Source organism: Ahaetulla prasina, chromosome 6, assembly GCF_028640845.1.
Source record: "Ahaetulla prasina isolate Xishuangbanna chromosome 6, ASM2864084v1, whole genome shotgun sequence".
NCBI classification, from domain to species: Eukaryota; Metazoa; Chordata; class Lepidosauria; order Squamata; family Colubridae; genus Ahaetulla; species Ahaetulla prasina.
Genome location: NC_080544.1, coordinates 93748631 through 93775290, shown reverse-complemented (window position 1 = coordinate 93775290; position 26660 = coordinate 93748631). Strand labels below are relative to the sequence as shown.

Sequence of the window (26660 nt, the reverse complement as noted above, 5' to 3'; positions counted from 1 at the left end):
GGGGATGGGGGTTGTGCGCACATGTGCAGAGCGCATAGAATTATGGGTGTGGGCGTCCACGACTCCCACCCCCTTTCTGGCACGCGATGGCAAAAAGGTTAGCCATCACTGACCTAGATGATGGAATATTCTCAGAATAGGATGAAAGGCTAGAAAAATTCTTTTGTTTGATCCAAAATGGGTCTTCTTAAGATAAAGTTTTGGATTATGCAATGCTCTCTACATGGAGCTGTCCTCGAAGACCACCCAGAAACTTCAACTGATCCAGAATACTACAGGGCACCCAGTAATGGGGACCATAGATTTGTCCATATAGTGCCTCTGTTCCACAAAATGCACCGGCTTCCAGTTTCTTTTCTGGTACAGCTCACGGTGCTGGTCATCACCTTTAGAGGCCTAGATGGCACAGGGCCAGGCTACCTGCAGGACCGCCTTTCTCTGAGGACATCTACCTATCCTACCAGTTCAGATAGAGTGGGCAGGCTCCTGGTCCTTTCTCTTAAGTACTGCTGTCTTACAGGACCTAGCAAAAAGTGACTTTTTCCATGGCAGCTCCTGCCCTACGGAAAACTCTGTTCCTTGACGGTCAGCAGGCCTTTACCCTCTGTGCCTTTCATAAAGCTTCCCCATCCACCCACCCAAGCCCTAGGATAAGATTGGATAATTACACATTACAAAGTTGACTTAGCACCAGGTCTTTATTATTTTTAGTATTTTAATTTACCTTTACAGTGTTAATAAGGTTTTATATGCTGTTTTAAATTTTGATTGGGAGCTGCCCATAGTTGGTTAAAAAATGGACAACGAGATAAATGGGTTAAAATTTCAGGGGTTCTCAAACTTGGCAGTTTGAAGACTCATGGACTTCAACTCCCAGAATTCTCCAGCCAGTTAAATAAATGATTTAAATAAACAAATAAATCTCCAATTAACCAGTTTGCCATAATGTTCCAAAGCAGGAAGTTATGGTTCCCAGCTTATGATGTTCAAGTATACATTCAATTCATTTGACTATTATATTTTTTAATTGAGCTGATAACCATGGTATGGATAAATTTAAAAAAAAATATTATTAAAATCTTCCTGAATTGCTTGCTCATCTTGCAAAGGCAGGAACAAACAGCATGAACAATGAAGCAACCCACATGCAATGAAGCAGTTTGAGACTTCCAAAGACTTCCAAAGATTTCCAAAGACCCTCAAAACGACGCTATAGAGCACTGCACACCAGAACAACAAGACACAAGAACAGTTTTTCCCCGAAGGCCATCACTCTGCTAAACAAATAATTCCCTCAACACTGTCAAACTATTTACTAAATCTGCACTACTATTAATCTTCTCATCGTTCCCATCACCAATCTCTTTCCACTTATGACTGTATGACTGTAACTTTGTTGCTGGCAATCCTTATGATTTATATTGATATATTGACCATCATTTGTGTTGTAAATGTACCTTGATGAACGTATCTTTTCTTTTATGTACACTGAGAGCATATGCACCAAGACAAATTCCTTGTGTGTCCAATCACACTTGGCCAATAAAATTCTATTCTATTCTATTCTATTCTATTCTATTCTATTCTATTCTATTCTATTCTATTCTATGTTTTTTAGCTGCCACAATCCTTCATGGCAGACCTGGGCATTTTATGACCCCTGGGTCACATCCGGCGCTTTGGCTGTCCCTATCCAGCCTGCTTGAGATCAACCGGAAATTAGAAATCAAATGTAAATAAGATGTGGCATGTATTCTTAGCAGGAGCAGCTAAACAAAACCATATAATTTTCTGCTTTTTATAAAGTATTAAAATTAATATTGAGGAGAATTAAATTCAGCCTGTTGGTTTGGCCCTCCACAACAGTTCCAGTTTCTCATGTGGTCTCTTGAGAAAATCAATCAGTTTTGTGGCTACAAAACTACAAATCACTACAGGCTACACCATAATTGCCAGAATATGTGTACAGACCAGTGGATGATTAGATCCTTTAATTCTGCAGAAATATTGCAAGGTATTTCTTCCCTTTTAAGGACGTAGAAGTAATGCCGTTGGTTGAAAATTGAAAGGTTATCAAAAATGAAAATTCTTACTGATAAAATCGTATTATATTGAATGTAAATAAATTCTAGGTTAAAAGCTGATAAAGTAAATTTGAGCTTTTGAAGTCTATTTTCTAAGCATCAGTACTTAAATAAAAGGAAATAGTTATCTGACACCACAAAAGATCAAAGTCCAATTTTGAAAAGTGAAAACAGCAGTGAAATTTATTAGCACTTACTCTGTTAAAACGCTTGGCTTGAAACGTATGACCATTTGCACAATAGAGCTTTCTCCATCTCCTTGCACCCCTACGATAAATAGATTCTAAGGAAAAATAAATAAATTAAGTTAAACTAGTAATTATGACAAAACAGACAAAGCTGTACATTTCATCCCTATCTTCTAATTAAGCAGAGCCCTTGTTCAAGAACTGCCCAAATCAAGCTTCTATGTACAGATTTCACGAAGACTGAATAAGTAAATAACAATTTACATATAATACTAAGAAACAAGAGAACAGATATATTGAAAACTAATAGTGTCCTCATTAACATGGGCTTTTCCTGTTTTTCAGATATTAAAAAAGTTAAAGCTAGCTTAAAAGGCTCAGATAATATTTTAGGATATTTTTTCTCTCTCTTTTTTTTTTTTACAACACTGTAATCTCTTGATTTGGGCTGGAGTTGGGGGCAACTGAATGAAGCTGAGCTTTTCCTGGCCGGATGCCCTTCCTGACGCCTACATGGAGTTCACAGCAGATATTTTCTTTTTGCACTCTGATAGAGAAACTTCTGTCATTGCCTAGGATTGAACTTTCAACCTTCCAAGTGGGAGGCGAGAGTCTTCACCCTAGGCCACTGCACCATTCAGATAATATTTAGGAGATTATCTTGGCAGAAACGTAAGTAGGCTTTGGATCAGGTCCATCCACTCGATACATCAGTTAATACTTTAATCATCTGATTCAAAAACAATAACCTAAAACAGGTTTGTACACTACCTTTCTGTGATTTTAAGCAGGATTTCCACCTAATATCTAGGAAAATCTTTACTGCAGAAACCCAAAGTCACAATACCAGTCTCGTGGGAAAGTGTAACTTAATATGGTATCTCTCACAAACATTCGAACTGGAAACTAAGTTAAACAAGAATGCATCCTTATCCCATTATTATTCCATTTTACACCAAGAGTGGGGTATTTATCCATAGAGAAACTCCTCCTCAAATTAGCTAATCTCCACCCCCATAACAACACTGGTATATAGAAGATGCAGTAGTTACATGATAGACCTCAGGAGGTCTAAAGGAGGGGTGTCCAACCCTGGCCATTATAAGACCTATGGACTTCAACTCCCAGAATTCACCAGCCACTAGCAAATACAATAGCTCATCTCTATTGCTTTTTTCTATCTGCTTTCTGAAATGGGTGCATTTAAAAGCACTGAAATTTCTCAATTGTAAATAGGCCAGAGCTATTTTATAAATACAGCTGTTGCTTTTTATAGGAAAAATAATTATCTCCTACCTCAATTTATCACTCAGAATGGTACTAAAACCCAAAAATAGATGTTATAAGAAATTCAGTTTTTCTGTTGGATTTGGGGGAAAATATTTATATTTTAGGTCTTCTACGGCGAGCCCATTATACACTACTGGTACTCCTTATGACCACAATTCAGACTGGAATTTCGGTCTGTGGTCATACTAATGTGAGACACCAATATGTTTGACTCGTCTTACAGTGCTCATTCAGTAAATCATGCAGTCATTAAACCCAAATCATCCAGTTTTAAGTCCGAATCCCATAGTTGTTAGGCAAATCTCTCGTTTATTAAGCAAACCCATCCTCCCAAATGGGCATTTTTTGCCAGAAACCGACAAAACGTATAGCAAATCACATAAATGCAAGCTGGTTGCCAAACAGCAAAATGCAGTCATGTGACCACAGACATGTATGTGCATGGCGTGACATTTTACGATGGCCACTGTAAATTTGAACAGTCATAAGTTGAGGAATACCTGGTTTGTTTGTTGTTTGTTTGTTTGATCCACTTCTTTTATTTCCATTTAAAATAAGTAGTTTCAATTTATAAGAATAATGCGGTCATATATTCCATTTACAAAGTCTATATCATAGCATCAATTTAAATGGTATGGCTGTGTTACTTATTAATTTTAATATACTTACTATCTTCCCCTGGACAGGGCATTCCCGGCCTTTCTGGTACACAAGGAAACACTAGAAAGGAAAGTAGTAATATTAGATTAGTCATTAATTCAAAGATGTCAGAAGCAACAATAATCGCATACAGTTAGATTTATATCATCTACCACCTTCAAAGCGCTCCATGGCTTGGGGCCTGGGTACTTACGGGACCGCCTGCTGTTACCCCATGCCTCCCACCAACCTGTACACTCACACAGAGAAGGACTTCTCAGGGTGCCGTCCTCCAAACAATGTCGGCTGGCGGCCCCCAGGGGAAGATCCTTCTCTGTGGGGGCTCCTACTCTCTGGAACGAGCTTCCCCCTGGTCTACGCCAAATACCTGACCTTTGGACCTTTTGCAGCGAATTGAAAACACACCTGTTCATTCGCGCGGGGCTGGCTTAAGGCTTTTCTTTTAAACTGTCTAGATTTTTTAAATTTTAAATTCTATTTATGTTTTAAATTGGGGGTTTTAGATTTTAAATATTTTAATTTTTCGGCCAATTGTATAATAAGTTTCTTAATTCATTTTTAATTGTACATGGTTTATGTTTTATCTTGGCTGTACACCGCCCTGAGTCCTTCGGGAGAAGGGCGGTCTAGAAATCCAATAATAATAATAATAGTAATAGTAGTAATAATAATAATAATAATAATAATAATAATAATAATAATAATGATGATGATGATGATGATGATGATGATGATGATGATGATGATGATAATAATAATATACCGGCTCATAGTGTTTGCAGCTCCCTCTAAGCGGTTTACAGAGTCAACATATCACCCCCAACAATCTGGGTCCTCGTTTTATCAACCTTGGAAGGATGGAAGGCTGAGTGAACCTTGAGCCTGTCAAGATCTATCTCCTGGCAGTGGGCAGAATCAGCATGCACTAATGCATTCTAACTGCTGTGCCAGCACAGCTCAGGGTTGGATGCATGATTAAAGAAGATGAAAGTTGCATGATTTGTGAGATGATTTATGTAATTATGCTTCAACCTAAATCGGTTTTTCCCTTTAGAGCAGGCCTATCAAACTAGTGGCGCACGGGTTGGATAGGTCACGCACAGGCCACACCCACCCCAGCTCCGCAAAGGCAAAACACATTGCTATACGTCACGATTCAGCCCGTGACGCGATCGAGTTTGACACCTGTGCCTTAGAGGGAATTGAAAAAAATCACCTGAAAAACCATTTTAAAACTTTACAGTATCTAAGAATTACATCCTTCTAGACTAGATAGTATCATACTGCGTTTCCTAGAACCCCAAGGTTCTGTGAAAATTAAAGGGTTCAACATGACAATTTCTGTTCACGCTGTGTGAAATGTATTATTGTAACATTTTGCTTAATAAAATATATTATATGAAATGATTTATCAGTGGATTATACACTGATTGTACACTGATTTTTCACATTGAAAAGGGTTTATCAGGTATCTCAAGTTGGAAGACCACTGCTCTAGACCAAGAATGGACAATTAATTTTCCCAAGGGGTCGCATGAGTAACTGGGATAGTTGTGGAGGGACAAACCAATAAGGCTATAAAGATGTGTAGGCATTCATGCACGCACATTACATATTCATGCACGCATTCACATACTGTATTTTTTTTTAAAAAGTCACCTTCAAAATAAAAGTAATCCATGTGGGCTGGACAGGGATAGCCAAAGGGCCAGATGTGGCCCAGGGGATATAAAATACCTAGGTCTGCTCTAGACCATAATATATACAATGCAACATGTCAAGTAGCAATCTCCAGTATTCTTTTTAAAGAATCTATTTGAGTTATTATATGGGTTCATCCAATAAAATCAGTAATCATAGTAGCATTAAGGAATTGCACAGATTGTTCTGTCTACTTCCACCCGATTACAAAGATGAATAAAATCTAGAATTATTGCTAAAGAGAAAACGGTTTCAAGCATCTCCACTTTGTTGAACCACTTTCTATTCGGGAAGGAATTATCTACCTGTTCCGCAATATTCACCTCTATCTCTCTAATCTTTGGAGAGACACAGGTGGAAGAATGAGATTATACCATGTTACCATGTATTAGAAGTTCAGAATCCTTATTTAATTCATATAGACGAAAAGCCTCTTCCAGTTCCAGCTGGGAAGAAACAGTACATGGATCTCCTAAAAAAAAAGAGGTAATTCAAATTTAGTTATTTTTACTTAACCACATATATGCCCTGCTGCAATCCAGACTGCCAGAAGCTTTCGTGATACAACTAAATTTAAATCAAGATGTTTTTAAATTATCTTTTTTTTCCAGAAACGTATAGCCACAGGCGAGCATAATTTCCACCAATATACCTTCTTTAAAGTTCTCAATCTTGCCATTTCATAGGGTAATTGCACAACTTAAACAAGGAAACTGATGAAGTATTTATTTTAGAAACAATTGTCCTTCAATACTAGATCTGTTATTGCATACACACCCTTATTTCTGAATAAAATAAATGTGCACCAACCTGTTGCTACAATTGTATTTGTTTTATAAGTCGATTAATGTATCAGACTGGATATTTCTATGAGAGCTTCTCATGACAGCACTATTTTTTATTTAGGAAGTTTTTAGGTTCTAGATTCTCAGAACTATATTAATGCTTCCATTTTATCAGTTTCACAAGATGGGCATGAAATTATGAATGAAAAATCCATCAAAAATATCACGATTCATTCTTCAATGGTCAGCAATCTCTCTTGCCAGCAAGCCTTCTTCTCAGGTATATTTACCACATGGTAAGTACTGGTGAGGAAATTTTAATTCTGTTTTTCTCCACAGTTCCTGTCCATTTTTGAACTTAAATCTTTCTCTGGCAGCTTCCTCTCTTATGCCACATTCAGACCTGTTTGGTCCTTGGAAAATTAGCCTTCCAAAAGATAGACCTAATCCTAAATCTCTTTCCCTAATTCATTTCTGGCTTGGTAAGAAATCATAAAGCGTAACACTTTCAGAATATTTAGAGATTATTTTTAAATTAATGTATCATTTTAATTTTGCACATTAAACTGTTTTTTTGAATTCTCAGTATTTTTTACGGTCCTTATTCCTTAATTTTTCAGAATAGTTTGTCATATTTTTGTGCAACAGTATTTGAAGCATATATTTCTTCTTCATAATAATTACTTTCTTGCACCTTTTCTCCTCGCCATTTTATAACAACAATGTCTTACATCTTATTCTCTGGAGTGCTGGTGCTACCAGCTGTAATTTGAACAAATAGAACTTATGGTCCTCGGAGTTCTGCCTATCACAGCATTCCAGCAGTCATCTGATGTGAACCAGGCACCAAGTACAGTTACGACATTCCAGAACGCCAGTCATATGGTTGCCACTGCAACCTTCGCTGCTGGCTTCTGGGAAACCGAGTCTATGAGGAAGCCCTTATCACTAAGTGTTGTATCTTATGAGTCATGATGAATGTATTTATGATGACTATGATCTTGATTTTTCACATATCTTATGTACACTGCGAGTTTATGCACCGAAGAAAAATTCCTTGTATGCCCAATCACACTTGGCCAATAAAGAATCCAATCCTATCCTATCCTATCCTATCCTATCCTATCCTATCCTATCCTATCCTATCCTATCCTATCCTATCACAAGCTTTTGCACTTAACTCTGCAGGATTCACTTAACAATGGCAACCAAAAGTACCAGGACTGCCATCACTAAGTAGTGCAGTTACATGATGTTATGCTTTGCAACCATCGCTTAGTGCAGTGGTTCTCAACCTGTGGTCTACAGACCCCTGGGGAAGGTGATGTCATTAAAGGGGGCCCACGAAGGCTTGAAGAAATGTTATGATTTAAATCTTGAGTTAAGTGTCTATGGAGATTCTCAGTCCTCCAGCTTATGGTTGTCCTAAAGGTGTTTTTTTCAAGAGGTAACTGGACTTCCTTGTTTTTCTTTGAAAACGTTTTGCTTCTCATCCAAGAAGCTTCTTCAGCTCTGACTGGATGGTGGGGAATGACTTAATCTTGGGGTTAACTCTTGAGTTAAATCTTGGGGATGAGTAGCTATGGCCCGGGGCTACAAAAGGTGTTTAAAAAGGGGTCATTGGTGAAGAAAGAGTTGAGAATTTCTGGCTTAGTGATTAAAATTCGCTGGTTGAGGAACTCTGGGAGTTGAAGTCCACAAGTCTTAAAGCTGCCAAGGTTGGAGACCCCTGATCTAAAGCATGTCCACTCTGCCAGATTTCATGGGCTAAGCAGAAACGAAGCAAATATTTTGTGGATGTTAAACATTTTGTTTCCTTTGTTTCTTTTGGGTGTTACTGGGTATTTTTTTTTTGTTTGATGAGGGTAGGACTATACCTTGAGTCCTTCCTTCCAATGTATCCAAATGGCTCCTGCGTTTAAACAAGCATTTGGACATTCATTTGAAAGATATTTACCATTCAAAATTCAAGGATTACCGTACATTTCCTTCTTTGCAGCTCTTAAAAAGGCCAGCTAATGCACGCACTGAAGCACCTAACATAATTAATTGCAGATTTTTTTATTTTTTAAAAAGAAGAACTTTTATTAGGACTTGTTTACAGAACAAACCTGTTCTTCTTCAAGCAGGACTACAGAGCAATTTTTTTAAAAATACAGTGCTAATCCAAAGAGGCATGTTCTCAAATATGCCTTGAGGGCATTTAATGCCTATAATCCTCCTGGAATTAATGTTTATTTTCTTTAACAATACTTCTATGCATGCCAAAGTTTAAAACTTTCCTGTTCTATCTAACCATCTCCACAAAGTCCTCCCTGCTATCATCATGTAAGTAGTTGGAAAAAGGGTTAAATACTGAAATAATAAAATAAAACTCTATAATATATTCATTATAGTCATTGAATATAATGAATCACGATCAATAGACAAAAGAAAAAAAAATCAGATCTAGAATTAGATTGCTGGAAGTGGCCAGCAGGCTACTGATTCCTACCTGTATCTCACCATACCTTTTTAACAATTAAATGTAGTACAGGTAGTCCTTGACTTAAAACCACAACGGAGCCCAAAATTTCCATTGATAAGCAAGATAGCTGTTAAGTGAATGTTGCCCCATTTTACGACCCTTCCTGCCACTGTTGTTAAGCGAATCGCTGTACGTCTTAAATTAGTAACACAATTGTTTAATGAATCTGGATTCCCCATTGACTTTGCTTGTCAGAAGGTTCCAGAAGGGAATTGTATGACCCTGGGACACTGCAACTGTCATAAATATGAGCCAGTTGCCAAAAAAATCTGAATTCTGATCACGTTAACGATGGGGTTGCTGCAACAGTCAGAAGTATGAAAAATGGTCACTTTTTTCAATGCCGTTGTAACTTCAAACGGCCACTAAATGAATGGTTGCAAGTCAAGGACTATCTGAATATTATTCACTTTTAAGATTCCCTCTCCAGTATTCTGAATTAAGATTATAATATCAGGAAGTTTACAGTGCAGGTCACTTGGAATGAAATACAATAAAGAACTTGTCTTGCCACTTTCCAGTTCAATAATTTTATTTGCATCTCTTTCCACAGTTAATGTCTTATATTTTTACTTAACTGAACTTGACCAGCTATGTGAGCTAATACTTTTGGAGTTTTTTGCCAGCCTGCAGGACAAATGAATCAACTGGTAAAAGACGCAGTCAAAAGCATTTGAGAGGAACAAGAGAAATATAAATTTCCACACGTCCTAAAACAATTACTGTATTCTTTTTCAATATATTTCCCACATAATTTGAAAGTAAACTAAAGCAGGATAAGCAAATTAATGAAACAGGGAAGCCTAAATTCTAATATTCTTTTCTCATTTTTCATTTCAAACATAAAAAAGTTATCCATACAAATGTCATGAAACCTAAAGCAACGCAAATATCATTAGTAATCCCTATACTATTATAAATTTGAATCTAGAGTCAAGACCAAAGCCACAAAACCACAAAGTGCCTCTGTGACTTTTCACAGCACTGCAAAAAGTTACAGAGGCATTTGATGGAATATGCTAGTAATTTATGAAATAGTTTTACTAACTTACCTTCTTCGTCAATCCATTTCATAGTGAATAACTGTTCATTATCGAAGGCGCACATGTCTCGGACTTCATTACATAGTCCCTCAAAGGAGATAGAAGGCTCAAAATAAGTTATCATAATGTCCCTGAAAAGAATACAATGAATAGACTATTAATTCAGAACTGAACAACCATCTGTAATTGTATCTATTTTATTTGCTTCTAATCGATCAATTTACAATCAACTGCCTGTATGTTCAAAACAACTTCATGCTGATTGAAATGTGCATGAGCCCCGACTTTCTCTAGAAACAAAGTGTATACAAGATTTATTTATCCATTCCTTTTATATATCTCCAAATCAAAGCGAGTTTTTCAGCACGTTTTGTGCTGAAAACGTCCTCGGCTTATCTCGGATCGGCTTATATTCGAGTATATACGGCTTATCTCGAGTTTTTTTTCTTTTTCACATTATACCGGCGGTAGCGAACTTGGCGGGCTTTTGCTTTAGCTGGAAGCCCTGCGGTGCAGTGAGAGGGCGGGGCGGGAGCCGCCAGCCTTCTCGGCCGAGGAGGAGGTTTCGCCGACCGGTAGCTGCCTCATTTCCCTCCCTCGGCTTATACTCGAGTCCCCAGTTTACCCCAGTTTTTTGGGGTAAAATTGGGGACCTCGGCTTATACTCGGATCGGCTTATATTCGAGTATATACGGTATCTCCAAATCAAAGCAGACTTGTGGTAGTTTAGAAAACAATAATCAAAAACATGCATAACAGTTAAATCTTCCATGGTAAATATGTCAAAACAACTAATGACTAACCACAGCCTCAACAATATAGGTAGCCCTCGACTTATAACACTTCATTTAGTGACCGTTTGAAGTTACAACAGCACAGAAAAGTGGTTTTTTCACGCTTATGACCATTGCAACATCCTCAGGGTCGTATGATCAAAATTATGTTGCTTGGCAACTGGTTCATATTTATAAACATGCAGTATCTCAGAGTCATCATTTGCAATCTTCTGACAAGCAAAGTCAATGAGGAAACCAGATTCATTTAACAACCTTTTTACTAACTGAACAAGGATTCACTTAACAACGTTGGCCAAACTCACTTAACTGCCTCACTTAGCAACAGAAATTTTGGGCTCCATTGGGATCATAAGTCGAAGACAGCCGGTACAAGAATAAATTACAATACGGCTGAAAATAAAAAATATATAAAATTACTTTCAAGCAGACAATAACAGGAATTAAATATGCTAAATCAAAGGAAAATAGAATGACAACAAACTACAGGTAGTCCTCGATTTATGACCACAACTGAGCCCAGAATTTACGTTGCTAAGTGAGAAATTTGTTCAGTGAGTTTTGTCTCACTTTACGACTTTTCTTGCCACATTTGTTAAGGGAATCACTGCAGTTGTTAAATTAGTAACACGGTTGTTAAATGACTCTGGCTTCCTCATTGATTTTGCTTGTCAGGCAGTCACAAAAGATGATCACGTGATCCTGGAACACTGCAGCCATTATAAAGGAGTCAGTTGTGAAGTATCTGAATGTAAATCACGTGACCGTATAGATGCTACAGTGGTCATAAGTGTGAAAAATGGTCATGCCACTTTTTTCCAGTAACTTCGAACGGCCACTAAATGAACTGTTTTAAGTTTGTTTCTTTTCTTTTCTTTTTTCTTTTTTGCAAAACCAACAGTTCCGTCTTCAGTCATTTTTGGATTCTTAAAGGAAATGGAGCCAGCAGTCTGCAGTGATTCTCAGTCATCCAGGTCATGGTTGTCCCAAAGGTGCTTTTTACAGGCGGCAGCTGGACTTTCTGGTTTTTTCTTTGCTGTCTGCAAGGAATATAAATCCTTCCTTTCCCCAGTATCCTGTCATAGCTGAAGAAGCTTCTTGGATGAGAAGCGAAACGACTTCAAAGCAAAAACAAGAAAGTCCAGTTGCCGTCTGAAAAAGCATCTTTGGGACAAAATGGAGCCAGCTTAATTCTATAGAAGAGAATCCAACAAGAGAAAAGCAACCAGGAAACAATTTCTGGTCTTTGTTCCTCTCCCTTTGTGAAAGTGGGCACGACCAAAAGCTCTTTATAGGAAGAATTTATTGGAATTTATTGAAAAGGTAGGTTCTGCAAGTACCTAAGAGCAGGGCCGTAAGGGATTGAGACCAAAAACAGCACTCTGCTTTGCCTAGGGAACCCTGCAAATAACCAGAACAGGCAAATTATGGCTCTTGGTTGGTTAACATCGGCCTCTAACAAGGTCACACTGCCTTTTGCACTAACCGCTGCCTCCAGTTTCAAAGGCAACCCCATACAAAATGCACTGCAGTAATCTATTTTTTTTTTAATGACAAGAGCATGATTCCCATTGTGATTACGCTGTTAAAGAGGTTTTTTTTAAAACAAGGGCATAATAAAAGTTTAGAAATATTTCTAAAATAGGCCACTCCTCAATGAATTCTTCTGGCTAGGACGCTTTTAAATTTGAATCACCACCATTACTTCAAAACCATGTGTAATAAAAGGCTCAAACGTACAAAAAGGTACCAGGAGTTAGCATATTTATGGCCTAGCTATCCACATTCTTTATGATTCTTGGCGAACAGATAATGCAATAAAAACACTGGGGGTTTTGCATCACATTACAAATAGTCCTCAACTTACGACCACAGTTGAGCCCAATATTTCTGTTGCTAAGCGAAACATTTTGTTACGTGAATTTTGCCCCATTTTATGACCTTCCTTGCCACCGTTGTTAAGTAAATAACTGCAATTGTTCAGTTAGTAACACAGTTGCTAAGTGAATCTGGCTTCCCCATGACTTTCCTGTCAAAAGGCGGTCGCAAAAGGAGATCACATGACCCACTCTGAGACATTGCAAATATGAGTCAGTTGCCAAGCATCCAAATTTTAATCACATGACCATGGAAATGCTGCAATTGTAAGCGTGAAAAATGGTCATAAGTCACTTTTTTCCATTGGCATTTTTATTTGTGACGGGTCACTAGATGAACTGTTATAAGTCAAGGACTACCTGTACTTTGTCTTCTCAATAGCAATACATTTAATTGCATCTGGAAGTCTCCTTCCACTAGCTGTATAGACATATTGGTGAATTAAATTCTTTCTTTCCCTCAACAGTGTCTCAGTGAATCTTCATTCAATTCCTAATATAAAAAAACGGCTTGATATATGTCCCCAAACTACACCATTGTTTCTGCGCTTTTGTAGCCATATATTAGAATTTAGCCACAGAAAAGCTTATTCTTGCCAACAAAAACAAACAAGGAAAAAGGAGTCCAGAGAAGAAATGATGTTCATAGTTATACAAACAACTTACAGGCCTACGGTCAAATCTGAACATGCTAAAACATTTCCTTCATGAAAGAAATTTCAAATTCCTTCTTTGTTTTACTGTTCAAGTTAAAGAGAATAACCTATTATAAATAAGAAAATTAATCCCTCAAAAGATCTTCAGAAGCATGTTCAATAATATTTTCTAGATATAAAAAACACATTGTTTTTCAAATGTCATTAATCTTAATCAACTTTAATATTCTTCCTTTTTCTTCATCAACTACTGCCCATGTTTAAAACATAATTTCACAATTACTGTTCTGCGATTAAAGGTTTGTCTACTTTGGTTTTCTCTTAAAAATAAAGAGGACAAAGAGAGTAAAGAAAAGGTATTCCTCAACCTTTTACAGGCCTGACACCTTAACTGTGACTAAGTATAATTCCAGTTGGCTAACCTGTTTATGCCAGACCATGAAACTACTCCCTCTGACTCATTTAAACTCCAGATGTAATACTCAGCTGTAGATACATTAACTTTTAACGTTAACATAAAAGTTAACAGAGCATCAGAGAGAACAAAATCACCTCTCTACATTATTGAACAAAAGATATCATTTGTTCAGTGTTTTTAACAATCTATTTATGAATCACTCTGAAATGTATAAAGTTCGCCAGACGTTTAAATAACAATAGCATTTAGATTTATATACTGCTACATAATGCTTTACAGCCCTTTCTAGGCAGTTTACGATGTCAACCTACTGCCCCCAACGATCTGGGTCCTCATTTTATCAACCTCAGAAGGATGGAAGGTCAACCTTGAGCTGGTCAGGATCGAAGGAATCGAACTCCTGGCAATGTGGACAGAGTTAGCCTGCAATACTGCATTCTAACCACTGCGCCACCACTGCTCTTAAATGAAACACACACACAACAGCTGGCATGGCTTAAACAGTTCTTCATACATATGAAAGCTTAGCTCTATGCCAAAATGCAAATTATATTAATTAGAAAGGGGGTTTAGTTTAGATACTAAAACAGTATATAAACCATGGATATCCAACTTTTTGGTTTGCCTGGGTCACACTGAGTGAAGAGGAATTCTCTTCGGTCGTATGTAAACAAAGGATAACAAATATCCTTTATTTTTTTAACATTTTTTACATTCTTCTGGGGCCGCATTACTAGCTATCCAGGGCCAGACATGGCCTCCCGGCCACGGATTGGGCACACCTGATCTGATTGATTAATATCAATAGCTAAAAACAGGAGACAAACTGCTTTTCTCTTTTCATTAGTTAAGAGAAGGCAAGCAGGCAAGTATCAATACCTAGGAAAGACAATCCAAAAGCTTAGGGCAGGGGTCTGCAAACTTGGTTCTTTTAAGACTTGTGGACTTCAACTCCCTGAGTTCCTCAGCCAGCAAAGCTGGCTGAGGAACTCTGGGAGTTGAAGTCCACAAGTCTTAAAAGAGCCAAATTTGCAGATCGCTGGCTTAGGGAATAATAGTTTTGTGCCTATGTCACTTCCTTCAATAAAGTTAGGAGACCATCTTTTTATGAGCACTAGAAACTAGCTATCAACAAAAGGAATTTACTGACTGAGATTTCTTACATACAATATTTTTATCTCGAACATTATTTCTTAAAAAACATTAAAGAATAATAGAACATTCTATATTTACTTTGGTTATCATCACCAAACTGGAGTTATGTTCAGAAGCAAGAATGTTCAAGAACTCTGTGAGATTAATATGTATTTTCCAACTATGCTCCAGCCTTACCTAGACATCCCAATATATTTAGAATAGAATAGAATAGAATAGAATTTTTTTATTGGCCAAGTGTGATTGGACACACAAGGAATTTGTCTTGGTGCATATGCTCTCAGTGTACATAAAAGAAAAGATACGTTCATCAAGGTACAACATTTACAACACAATTGATGATCTTTAATGGAAGTTATTTCTTTCAAAACATCTACAGGATGCAAGAGGTTTTTTAATAACCAAAGTCGATTTAGAGTTTTTCCTTTCATGTTCTACTGGCAATTACTCTCTCATTTAGTCGATCAAGAGAACAGAATAAATATTGCAGGTTTTTCAACATGTCAGATTTTACTCTTGAACAAATATAGAAATGGATGTCTGAATGTGTACAAAGAGGATTTTTGTACCAGAGAAATATCATTTATGATAAGCAAATTCTAATTATTTAGTTTGCACCTGAAGTTTTGGGTTTTAGACTTCTGTAACAAATGGCTACAAGAACATTTATGACTGTTTCACACAACATTTTTATTTATCTCTAAGATGAAGCGGTACCATAGTTGTCAACTCGAAGAATAATATACAGTATACAAGTGGGACCCCTTCTTGGATTACTGCCTTGTCATGGCGAAGGGGCTTGCGTAGTTCAATGATGCTATGATGCTATGAGACATGGTCAAACAAGAGATGACAAGACTGAACATCAACATCTTAGGAATCAGTGAACTCAAATGGACAAGAATGAGTGAATTTAATTCAGATGACCATCAGGTATACTACTGCGGGCAAGAATCCCTCAGAAGAAATGGAGTAGCTTTCACAATCAATAAAAGAGGGTAGCAAAAGCAATACTGGGATACAATCCCCAACATGACAGAATGATCTCAGTTCGAATCCAAGGCAAACCATTCAATATCACAGTAATCCAAGTCTATGCCCCAACCACTGGTGCTGAAGAGGATGAAATTGACCGGTTCTATGAAGCCCTACAGCACCTGATAGAATTAACACCAAAAAATGGTCCTTATCGTCATGGGGGATTGGAATGCTAAAATAGGAAGCCAAAAGATAACTGGAATAACAGGCAAGTTTGGCCTTGGAGTACAAAATGAAGCAAGGCACAGGCTGATAGAATTCTGTCACGATGGTCATAGCAAACACTCTTTTCCAACAACCCAAGAGACGACTCTACACATGGACATCACCAGATGGTCAACACAGAAATCAGATTTACTATATGCTCTGCAGCCAAAGATAGAGAGACACAGTCAGGAGCTTCTCGTTGCAAAATTTAGACTTAAATTGAAGAAAGTAGGGAAAAGCACTAGGCCACTCAGGTATGAACTAAATCATATCCCTGATGAATATACAGTAGATGTGACAAATAGATTTAAGGAATTAGATCTGATAGACAGAATGCCTAAAGAACTATGGACGGAGGTTCATAATTTGTACAAGAGGTAGCAACTAAAACCATCCCAAAGAGAAAGAAATACAAGAAAGCAAAATGGTTGTCTGAGGAAGCTTTGCAAATAGCTGAGGAAAGAAGGGAAGCAAAAGGCAAGGGAGAAAGATATACCCAGTCAAATGCAGTGAAAAATTGGAATTAAGATTGCTGGGAGAAATATCAACAACCGCAGATACGCAAATTATACCATTCTAATGGCAGAAAGCAAAAAGGAACTAAAGAGCCTCTTGATGCGGGGGAAGAAGGAGAGTGCAAAAGTTGGCTTGAAACTCAACATTAAGAAAACAGATCATGGCATCCGGCCCTCTCAATTCCTGACAAATAAATGGGGAAGAAATGTAGTGACAGATTTTATTTTCCTGGGCTCCAAGATCACCACAGATGAGGACTGCAGCCAAGAAATTAAAAGACACTTGTTCCTGGGGGGGGGAAAGCTACGGCAAATCTAGACAGCATATTAAAAAGCAGAAACATCACCCAGCCAACAAAATTGAGTATAGTCAAGGCTATGGTTTTCCCAATTGCAATGTATGGCTGTGAAAGTTGGACCATAAGGAAGGCTGAGCACCAAAGAATTGAGGCCCTTGAACTCTGGTGCTGGAGAAGACTCCTGCGAGTCCCTTGGACTGCAAGATGATCAAACCGGTCAGTCCTAGAGGAGATCAACTCTGACTGCTCTTTAGAAGGCCAGATCCTGAAAATGAAACTCAAATATTTTGGCCACGAAGGAAGGACTCACTGAAGAAAAGTCTAATGCTGGGAAAGATTGAGGGCAAAAGAAGAAGGGGACGACAGAGAATGAGGTGGCTGGATGGAGTCACTGAAGCAATAGACGTAAGCTTAAATGGACTCCAGAGGATGGTAGAGGACAGGAAGGCCTGGAGGAACGTTGTCCATGGGGTCACGATGGGTCGGACACAACTTCGCAATTAACAACAACAATACATATGGGAAAGCTGAAAGATAGTTCTTTAAAGGCCTAGTGTTGTGGATACAACTTCTTCTGAGACCCTATATCAGTGATGGCTAACTTTTTTGCCATCACGTGTCAGGAGGGGGGGGCAGAGAGGTCGCGTGCGTGCCCACACCTATAATTCTATGCGCCTCGCCCCTCCATATGCCCCCTCCAACTCCCCCTGCTCCTGGCACGTGATGGCCCTTTGGGCCCATTTTTCTCTCTCACCTGGCTCCAGAGCCTTTCTAGGAGTCTGGGGAGGGCAAAAACAGCCTTCCCCACCACCCCCCAGAGGTCCTCTGGATGCCAGAAATGGCCCATTTGCCAACTTCCGGTGGGACCGGAAACATATGACTAGTCTTTTTTCCCCCTAATTATTTATATAGGGATTATTCTCTATACTATTTATGTTGTTTTGAATTTTCTGTTATGGATTGCACCAGAGAGGCTAAACCAATTTCGTTGCATATATGCTGTACAATGACAATAAAGGCTATACTATACTATTGACTTGGCTTGTCAGACGGTCTCAAAAGGGAATCACATGACCCCAGCACACTGCAACCGTCATAAATATGAGACAGTTGCTAGGTGTCTTATTTTTGTCACAACTGTTGGAATTGCTACAATGGTCATAAGTGTGAAAAATGGTCATAAGTCACTTTTTTCAGTGCTGCTGTAACTTCGGAAGGTCATTAAATGAACTTCTATAAGTCGATAAGTATCTGTATAAGTGCAAAACCTTGTTTGAAGATATACCGCTATAGCTGACTCTTTCACAAAGAAAAGGAAAACAAAGGATTCAGAGATTGCAAGATGCTATTTAAATGAGATCTAAAAGAGGTGGTAATATTATGTTGAACTCTATCCTGTCCCTAGGTGCTAATACTTCACAAAGCTGGATTAATAATTTAAGAGTACATTCAAACTGCAAATAAATATTTCTTTAAATATCATCGGTTCCCCAAACCAAGAATCTGTAAGGAATTCTTAATTCCCCAACACTTGCTAAAAACAATGAGTCAGTTTATGACTTAAGGGTGAAAAAACCAAAAACAAAAGTAGAGTTCTTTATGTCCAACATGATTGACAAATGTCATGGAGAGGTCCAAGTATTTTCTTTCATATTCAGCAAAATCAAATGACATGCTTCAATGAATCTGTGACCGGGCACCACACTTGCAGAACTGATGTCTCACAACTCATTTTCAGTGGACTGTTATTAGCACTGTAGTTTCCCCAACCTGATCCTCCTTCATGTGCCTATGAATTCTTATCACCTTTCAGTTACCAAACCTACTTGACTGCAATGGAAACTGTAGTCCAAGCTGTCTGGAGAACACAAAGCTGAGGATTCCTCTAAAATACATATTTGAAGAATCAACCAGTCTTCTGGCCTATTTGACTTAATTTTGATGGTTGTCTAAATCCAAAGCTCTCTCCCACTTCGTGTGTGTGTGTGTGTGTGTGTGTGTGTGTGTGTGTGTGTGTGTGTGTGTGACACATTAAACAAGTTTCAATTCCATGAAATAAACACTATATCACACCCCGTGAATCTAAATAGTTATCTGCGACTGGCATGAAACATAAAGAAAGAACCACAAGATGCATAAAGTGGTAATTCAGGCTTGACGTACTTAAGACCATATTGCTATGCTTGTTGTGTTATTTCAAGAGTGAGCTCAAATCTCAGCTTTACCAATCATTCATGAAGTCTCACTGTGTACATATTCCTTAACTTTCACTATGCTTCATTCCTGAGGTTCTGACCTTGACATGCTTTCTCTTCCCGAATTCCCTCCCTGCCCCCTTCCCTAGTAACACAAGCATTCCTTGGACAATTGGCATCCCACACACATTTTTTTCTCCCTCCTGCTTTACACCGGGAGCACTCCTTTCCTTTATTAAAGCTGCCATTCCACAACATTATTTACGTGCTTCTATGTGAGGAATATTAAAACTTCTCATCCCCACCCATTCCCAAAGCCCCACAGCATTCTTCCCTTGACAATTAAATCCTGAATACCTACAACCAGAAGGCCCAGTGAGTGAGGACGCCATCCTCTTACTGCTGTTATGGAACGTATGAAAAGGTAACCATCTAAGCCTGTAGCTCCCTATTCATTTCATAAACATCCCTTATCCCTATTAACCCTTGTATGCCATCCACGGGAAAGGCCCGTTTACATTTGGTATCCCTGTAGTTGAGGGATTTTATTTTTTGTGCCTTTGAATCAGCCTTTAACTCCTGGCAACTGCCTAATTGAGTCCCTCCAGTTTTCCCCAATAAGGTTTTTTAGGAAATGGGTTTGCCACTGCTTTCTTCATCCATGGGCTAAGGAAGACTGGCCCAAGGTCATCCAGCAAGCCTTTGTGCCTTTGGCTCCCAGTTTTTAGCCTGGTACCGTACCAAACTGGCTGTCCTAGGTGAGTTAAGTCAAGTCATTCTGAACCAGCATGGGCCGTGTGGAGGGCTACCACCAGCAGGGCATCTCCCATCAGTCAGTCCATGCAATTGTCCCTTCTTATTATTTTGCAATTACATCAGGGTGCTTCCTTTGAAGCAGAATAAGAGTTCAAAGGTAGTGTATTAACCTGGGTCCAACAAGAGCCAGTTTCTAAGGCCCCCCAGCATAGGAATAGCAAGCTGCCCAGCAATTTGACCCTTAACCCAATCTCTCCTCAAGAACCAGCCTCCAATGACTGGGTGCACAAACTGCTCTCTCTCTAAAGATAGATAGATAGATAGACAGACAGATGATAGATAGATAGATAGATAGATAGATAGATAGATAGATAGATAGATAGATAGATAGATAGATAGATAGATAGATGATGACATAGATATCTGTATCTGTATATACATACATACATATATATGTCATCTCCTATCTATCTGTCTATCTATCTATGTATATAAATGCATGGCTCGCTCTCTCATTCTCTCTATAAATACATGGTGTCGGCCACTCTCTCTAATTATATACATTATATATATATATAAATACATGGTGTCGGCAATTGAATTGGGGCAATCCAGCCATTATGGTCGGGAAATCGCAGCGGATGGCTCAGCGCGGCATGCCAACCGAGCTCGCCCTGGCTCAGCTTATCGATCGCCGCGGCCAGTGAGGGGGGTCGGGGGGCATCCGGGCTTGAAGAGCAATCCTCCTCCTCCTTCCTTGTAAGCCCTGCGAGCCCCGGGCTGCTCTAGGGGCAGCAGAGGATCCCCACCAGGGGGAACCTGATCTTCTTCTTCCTTTTGTCTCGGCTGAAGCGGCGGCGGCGGCGGCTGCGCCCCACACCGTCCCCCGTGTTCTTTTCCCCCCTCTTCCCCTTCCATCCGGGCTGGCCACTCACCCTTTATAATAAGCCTTGACGCGGACCTGATGGGCGCTGTCCCCTCCGGGGCCACCAAGGCTACCGATCCCGCCGCCGACGCCGCTGCCTCCCGGGCCCGGGTGCGACATGCTAGTGCCGCCGCCGACGCTGCTGTTGCTGCCGTTCTCGCGCTGAGTCGGCATCGCCCCTCCGCCGTGCCTCGCCGCGCTTCGCCCGGCCCCGCCTGCCCGCCTGCCTCCCTGGCGGCCCCACCCCTGACCTGCAAAGCGGGGGGGGGGAATGTGTGTGTGTGTGAAGGAAGGAGGGAGGACTGTGCGTGCGTGCGTCCCCTCCCACGCCCCCCTCCCTCCCCAAAGCCACAGCCGCCGCTGTAACGGATGCCCAACTCAGACCGCTCCGCCCTCTCCCCCTACCACCACACCCTCCTGGGAGGTCGCGCGCTGGAGGCGAGCGTGCGCGCGCGCGGGCAGGTACGTCCCTTCGGCGAACGCGCCAAAGTCGCGGAGCGGAAAGGGAGAAGCAGGGAAGGGGCCGAGTGCGGGCTGAGGAGCGAACCACTTTCGCCGAGGCGTAGGGGTGGGTGGGTCGGAGGAGGAGAGGACGAAAAGAACCGGGCGGAGAAGGGCGGCTTTAAGATCCTCTGGAGCCGGGAGGCCGCATGGGGGATACGTTGTTTTCATGAGTCCGAAGCATGCCAGATTCTTTCTTTCTAGGAAATAGGTTGAATGGCTCGTGCGCCTTTTTTGCACGCCCCCCCTTTTTTTTCTGTCTGCGCACCTGACGAGTAGATCATAGAGAGGAGACTTTGGCATAGTACTGTGCTCAGGCTAGCATTGCTGAAAGCAAAAGATGGTAGAACACGGGTGTCAAACTCCATCGCGTCACGTGACGTATCGCGACGGTGATTTATTTTTATTTTTTGCCTGGGGGGGGGCCGTGACGCATCCTGCCCGGGGGCCGCCGGCTCATCACAGCTTTCGAAACTAAAGCGTTGTGTAAAACTATGTTGTATATTATTGGTACAAACCGGGTATTTCTAAAGTCGGAATACTACAAATTGCAGGATGCGTATAAGTCTTCAAAGTATGGATCAGTCAGTGCACTGCAGCGATTGCTCTAACGGGCATCGATTTCTGGCTTGTACTTGACCTTACTCACATTTCTCTACTTCCAGAATTTGAAAACTCCTTTAATATTTTGCAGAGAAGTAATCTATAAGGGACGTGCATAAGAGCATCAGCGTGCCTACCCGTTCCTGTCCTAACGTTCCCTTTGATTGTATCCAATTTGTATGGTTATTGCATGCTTATACTTATATATACTGTTGTGTTTGACAAAATAAATAAATGTATGGAGCTGTAGAAGGGGCATGGTGTTTAAAACGTGGGAGCGTGATTTATTGAAAAACAATTGCTGCTTCTGCTTGAGAACATGGAATTTTTCATTGTCCGTTTAGTCATGGAATTAATGGAATTTAGACTCGTTTAGAGATCCAGATGCTGAAATTCACCTTATTCTTCCTCTTGCTTCCATGTTTTGTTCATTGGGGATGGGGGAAAGGAAAGAAAGAAAGGTTGGCTTTTAACATCATGGGGAGACATCCTTCTGGCAGCCTCCTATAATATAGATTGTTGAACATGCCAGCCTAGATCAAAATGGGATTAGATTTAGTTCCATGTATTGTGGAAACTCAGCCATTATCTCAGCACATTGTAAACGCCAGTCTATTAGCTTTAAATCACAACATGGTATGAGCAAATTATGATATATATTGAAGCAGAATAGTATATTTGGCAAAACTGTTTGCTTTACTAGTTGTTTGAGCCCAGTAATTTTCAAGTCAGTCTTGAAAAAATATTCAAATGCTGTGATGTAGCTGTATCTAAAATGACTAGAATAGTACTGTAGACAATAGTATTGCTTGTAACTCCCTGAATGCAAAAGTTAGACTTTGAAGAGCCAGACAAAAAAGACATGCTTTAGAACTTTGATGTTGGAGAACATTCCTGAGAATGCCATCAGCCAGGAAAACAAATAGTTGCTTAAACAAATGAATCTAGACTTATTGAGGAACAATTGGTCAGACTCAAACAATCAGATTTTGGGAATATCCAGATCTTTTAAGAAGTACATAATGATGGTAAAAGTTGAAGAAAAAAAGGACAATCAGCAGCAAGATGAACTGCATTATAACAAATGAATGCACCATTCCAAGGCATAAAAAGCCAGCATGTGGCTACATCATCCTGGAGAAAAGGCTTATCTGTGTGGTCCTAATATTTGACATTGACTTGACATAATTTTGTTTTAAATAAATAAATTTTCATGACTCAGATTACAGTGCATATACCAAGCTGTGTATCACCATATTTGTGATATCATGACCTGTGCCGACAGATTACCTTTCTCATTGGTTTCTTACGTATGTTAATACTGGAGAGAGGTTCAAATACATGGTCACCCATGAGGCTTCCCTCTCTTTCCCCACTGATACTGAAACTACTCTCTTAAAAAAGAGTGGACAGCTGAAGCATGTTGCTCTTAACAGTCTTAAAAAGTGATCAGAGGATACCTTGGTTGATAGTATTCATATGCCTCTAAGCTGTCAAAGGATAATTGGAGGGGTGCATTCCTCCAATGAGATCCCAACAAAGATTATCCATAAGGGTAGCCAATTCCCCTATTGTCCCATGCTTGGGTCTTAAAAAGAATCCAGATGTTTCTTCTGTGGATAACTACTTATGACATTCTTTATTTATTTATTTATTTATTCGAATTTTTATACCGCCCTATCTCCCGAAGGACTCAGGGCGGTTTACAGCCAGATAAAACATGAGAATAATACAAGTAAAAACAACAATTAAAAAACTTATTAATTAGGCCGAATTAAAAATATCACTAAAATAATATAAAACCCCATTAAAAACTAAATTTAAAACTAAAACCCTAGGCTAGCCCTGTGCAAAAAAAAATAGATGTGTTTTAAGCTCGCGGCGGAAGGTTCGGAGGTCAGGAAGTTGGCGAAGCCCTGGGGGAAGCTCGTTCCAGAGGGTGGGAGCCCCCACAGAGAAAGCCCTTCCTCTGGGTGCCGCCAGTCGGCACTGCCTGGCGGACGGCACCCTAAGGAGTCCCTCTCTGTGAGAGCGTACGGGTCGGTGGGAGGCGATCGGTGGCAGTAGGCGGTCCTGTAAATAACCCGGCCCTATGCCATTCTTGATAACCTTCCCTAGATATGGTGAGAGATTGGGCAATTAGTAGGTATCTCCTTCACAACAGGTGATAACACCCCTTCCCCTCAAAGTCTGCCACCTTTTGAATTGATCCTGTCACCAGTCCCTACCATCCTAAAGGAACCAAGAAAAGCAACATTCAAGCCTATAGGTAGTAGAGGGTACACTGGAAAGCATCCTTCCTACAGGCCCCAAAGAGTTATAGATAACATTGCAAGAGGTGGTTCTAGGCATCACATCAGATTCTGCTCATGAAAGCCAGTGTGAAGATTAAGTTGTGTTGCCCATAAAAACTCGGGCACACAAGTTGGTGTGGAGCTGAAAAGAACATTGTCCCTGAATTTGAGAGAAATGCACAATACATTTGCAAAGTAGATTTTTAGATTTTTTAAATTTAGAGGGGTTTTAAATCGATTTTAATATTTATATTTCTATTTTTAACAATTGGTATTATTAACTATTGGCATTAGAATAAGTCTTTTAATGATTATTTTAATTTGTATATTGATGTTTTTTATATGCCTGTAAACCGCCCTGAGTCCTTTGGGAGATAGGGCGGTATATAAGTTTAAATAATAAATAAATAAATAAATAAAGTAGCTTTAGCTCCTTGACAATGCAAATCACAAATGCTTCAGGTAAAACAAAAAAGCATTTACAATATTGAGGAAAGTCCAGGCTTTATATAAAGTACAGAAACAAATGATTTGCATTCAGTAAATGATAGGCGTATATAAAAAGCAAACCATTGGTGGGCAATACAAGCTTTGTTTTTATTAAATGTGAAAAAGTTTTATCCTTAGATAAAATTCCTCAAGTGACAAATGTATATGTTTAGAGATAGCTGTGGGTTGCAGGAATCCCTTTATCTTTTGTAAAATATGTAACATTTCATCCTTTCCCACACAGTTTGTTCATTTCTTAGCTTTGATCAAGGACTTCAGAATACTGTTGATTGTTGAGGTTAGTTTTTGCACATCAAAGGAAATCGCTTTGGTTCCAAGCAAAACATGCTTTCCTAAACTTAATCCCTAAAATTCTACACAACAGTTGGACAAGGAACACGAATATTTCAAGTCCATTGTTTCCCAATCTCAACAAGTTTAAGATGTTCAATTAATCTAAATAGAAATAAATCCTCAGCTACAATGTAAATCTGAACAAAAACTGTAGTGCTTTAAACAGCACTTAAAAGCCAGTTTGGTACAGTGCTTAAGTCATCAGGCTAAAAACCAGGAAACCCTGAGGTCTGGTCCTGTCTTAGGCACAAAGCCACTAGGTGACCATGGGCCAATCACTTTTTCTCAGTCCCAGAAAGAAAGAAATAGCAAATCGCTTCTGAAAAATGTTGCCCAAAAACTGCAGGGACTTGTCCAGACATCCAAACAGAAGGAAAACAACAACAACCCATGTGTAATTAAATTGTTTTTCATTAACCCAGTTGTCCACTTTTTATCCAACATCTTGTTCTCTGGCTACAAGAAAAGCCTTATGCAGGGTATTTTTATATCCCTTGTTATGGCCACCAGAATTTTTATTGAATTAACCCCACTGTCTCCATTCACACAAAGGAATCACTCAGGCTGGAAGTGTGTAATACACAAACCCAAACCCGAGTTGGCTGGTCTGCGGCTCCCGGTCTCTTGCAAACGTTTATGAAAGCTTTTCTTCCCATTCTTCGAAAAAACCATTGTTTATACGGCTTATCATAAGACACCCCCCCACCCCAGACAACCGCGGTTTATTCGTGGCTTCCCGAAACGTCCGAATCCAGCTGACGAGTGCCTTTGGAAGCCTCCCCCCTCCCCAATCTTGCGGCAGAGCATCAGGATGGGACAACAACACGCGCGGGGAATTTCCCTTATTTTAATCTTCCCCGGATCCCCAAGAGAGCCAAGGCGGGGGGGGGAGGGGGGAATCCCCATCCAGTTTTGCCGTCATCTGAAAGAATGAGAAACCTAAGCGGGCTGCCAAAAAAAAAAAAATACACCGCCCGCCCCCCCAATAAATGGGAAGAATTCAGGACCAGGACACGGGAACGGCCCATTCACACGCGATTCCTCCCCCCCCCACGACGTGTCGAGCGCAACCTCCCGGCCGCGAGGCGCGTGCGCGCTGCCTCCCTGTGAGGGAGGCGAGAACATGGCGGAAGCGGAGTGACGGGTTCGTACGCCGAGCGGGTGCGTTTCTCTTTCGCGCGGGGTGGGCGGGGGGGGGGAGCGGCCGCCCGACGCGGGAGGGGCTCCTGGCCGGCGGGGAGAGTGAGCTGACGCAAAGCGATCCTCGACGCGTCCGGGCCGCGGGGATGGCAGGAACGGGCAGTAG

The 26660-nt window shown here is 40.1% G+C and overlaps 2 protein-coding genes across 11 annotated transcripts in view; one reads left to right on the top strand and one right to left on the bottom strand.

Moving 5' to 3' along the window:
- PRKCI (protein kinase C iota) overlaps nucleotides 1-21437 on the bottom strand; it is a 43868-nt gene extending 22431 nt beyond the window's left edge. The window contains exons 1-5 of the mRNA XM_058189374.1: nucleotides 21124-21437; nucleotides 10288-10409; nucleotides 6306-6395; nucleotides 4232-4282; nucleotides 2282-2367 (exon numbers count right to left, since the gene is read on the bottom strand). Coding sequence (XP_058045357.1) covers nucleotides 2282-2367; nucleotides 4232-4282; nucleotides 6306-6395; nucleotides 10288-10409; nucleotides 21124-21287 — 513 coding nt within the window. The 5' untranslated portion in view covers nucleotides 21288-21437. The remainder of the gene's footprint in view (nucleotides 1-2281; nucleotides 2368-4231; nucleotides 4283-6305; nucleotides 6396-10287; nucleotides 10410-21123) is intronic.
- The window catches only part of PHC3 (polyhomeotic homolog 3), a 73231-nt gene continuing 67937 nt past the window's right edge, over nucleotides 21367-26660 (top strand). For 3 of the 10 annotated variants that reach the window (XM_058189363.1, XM_058189360.1, XM_058189362.1), the window contains exon 1: nucleotides 21369-21575. In XM_058189363.1, the coding sequence (XP_058045346.1) occupies nucleotides 21483-21575 (93 nt within the window). In that variant the 5' untranslated portion in view covers nucleotides 21369-21482. Of the gene's footprint in view, nucleotides 21576-26435; nucleotides 26516-26660 lie in introns of those variants that run through there. The other 7 variants (XM_058189371.1, XM_058189370.1, XM_058189359.1 and 4 more) reach the window with 7 other exon arrangements.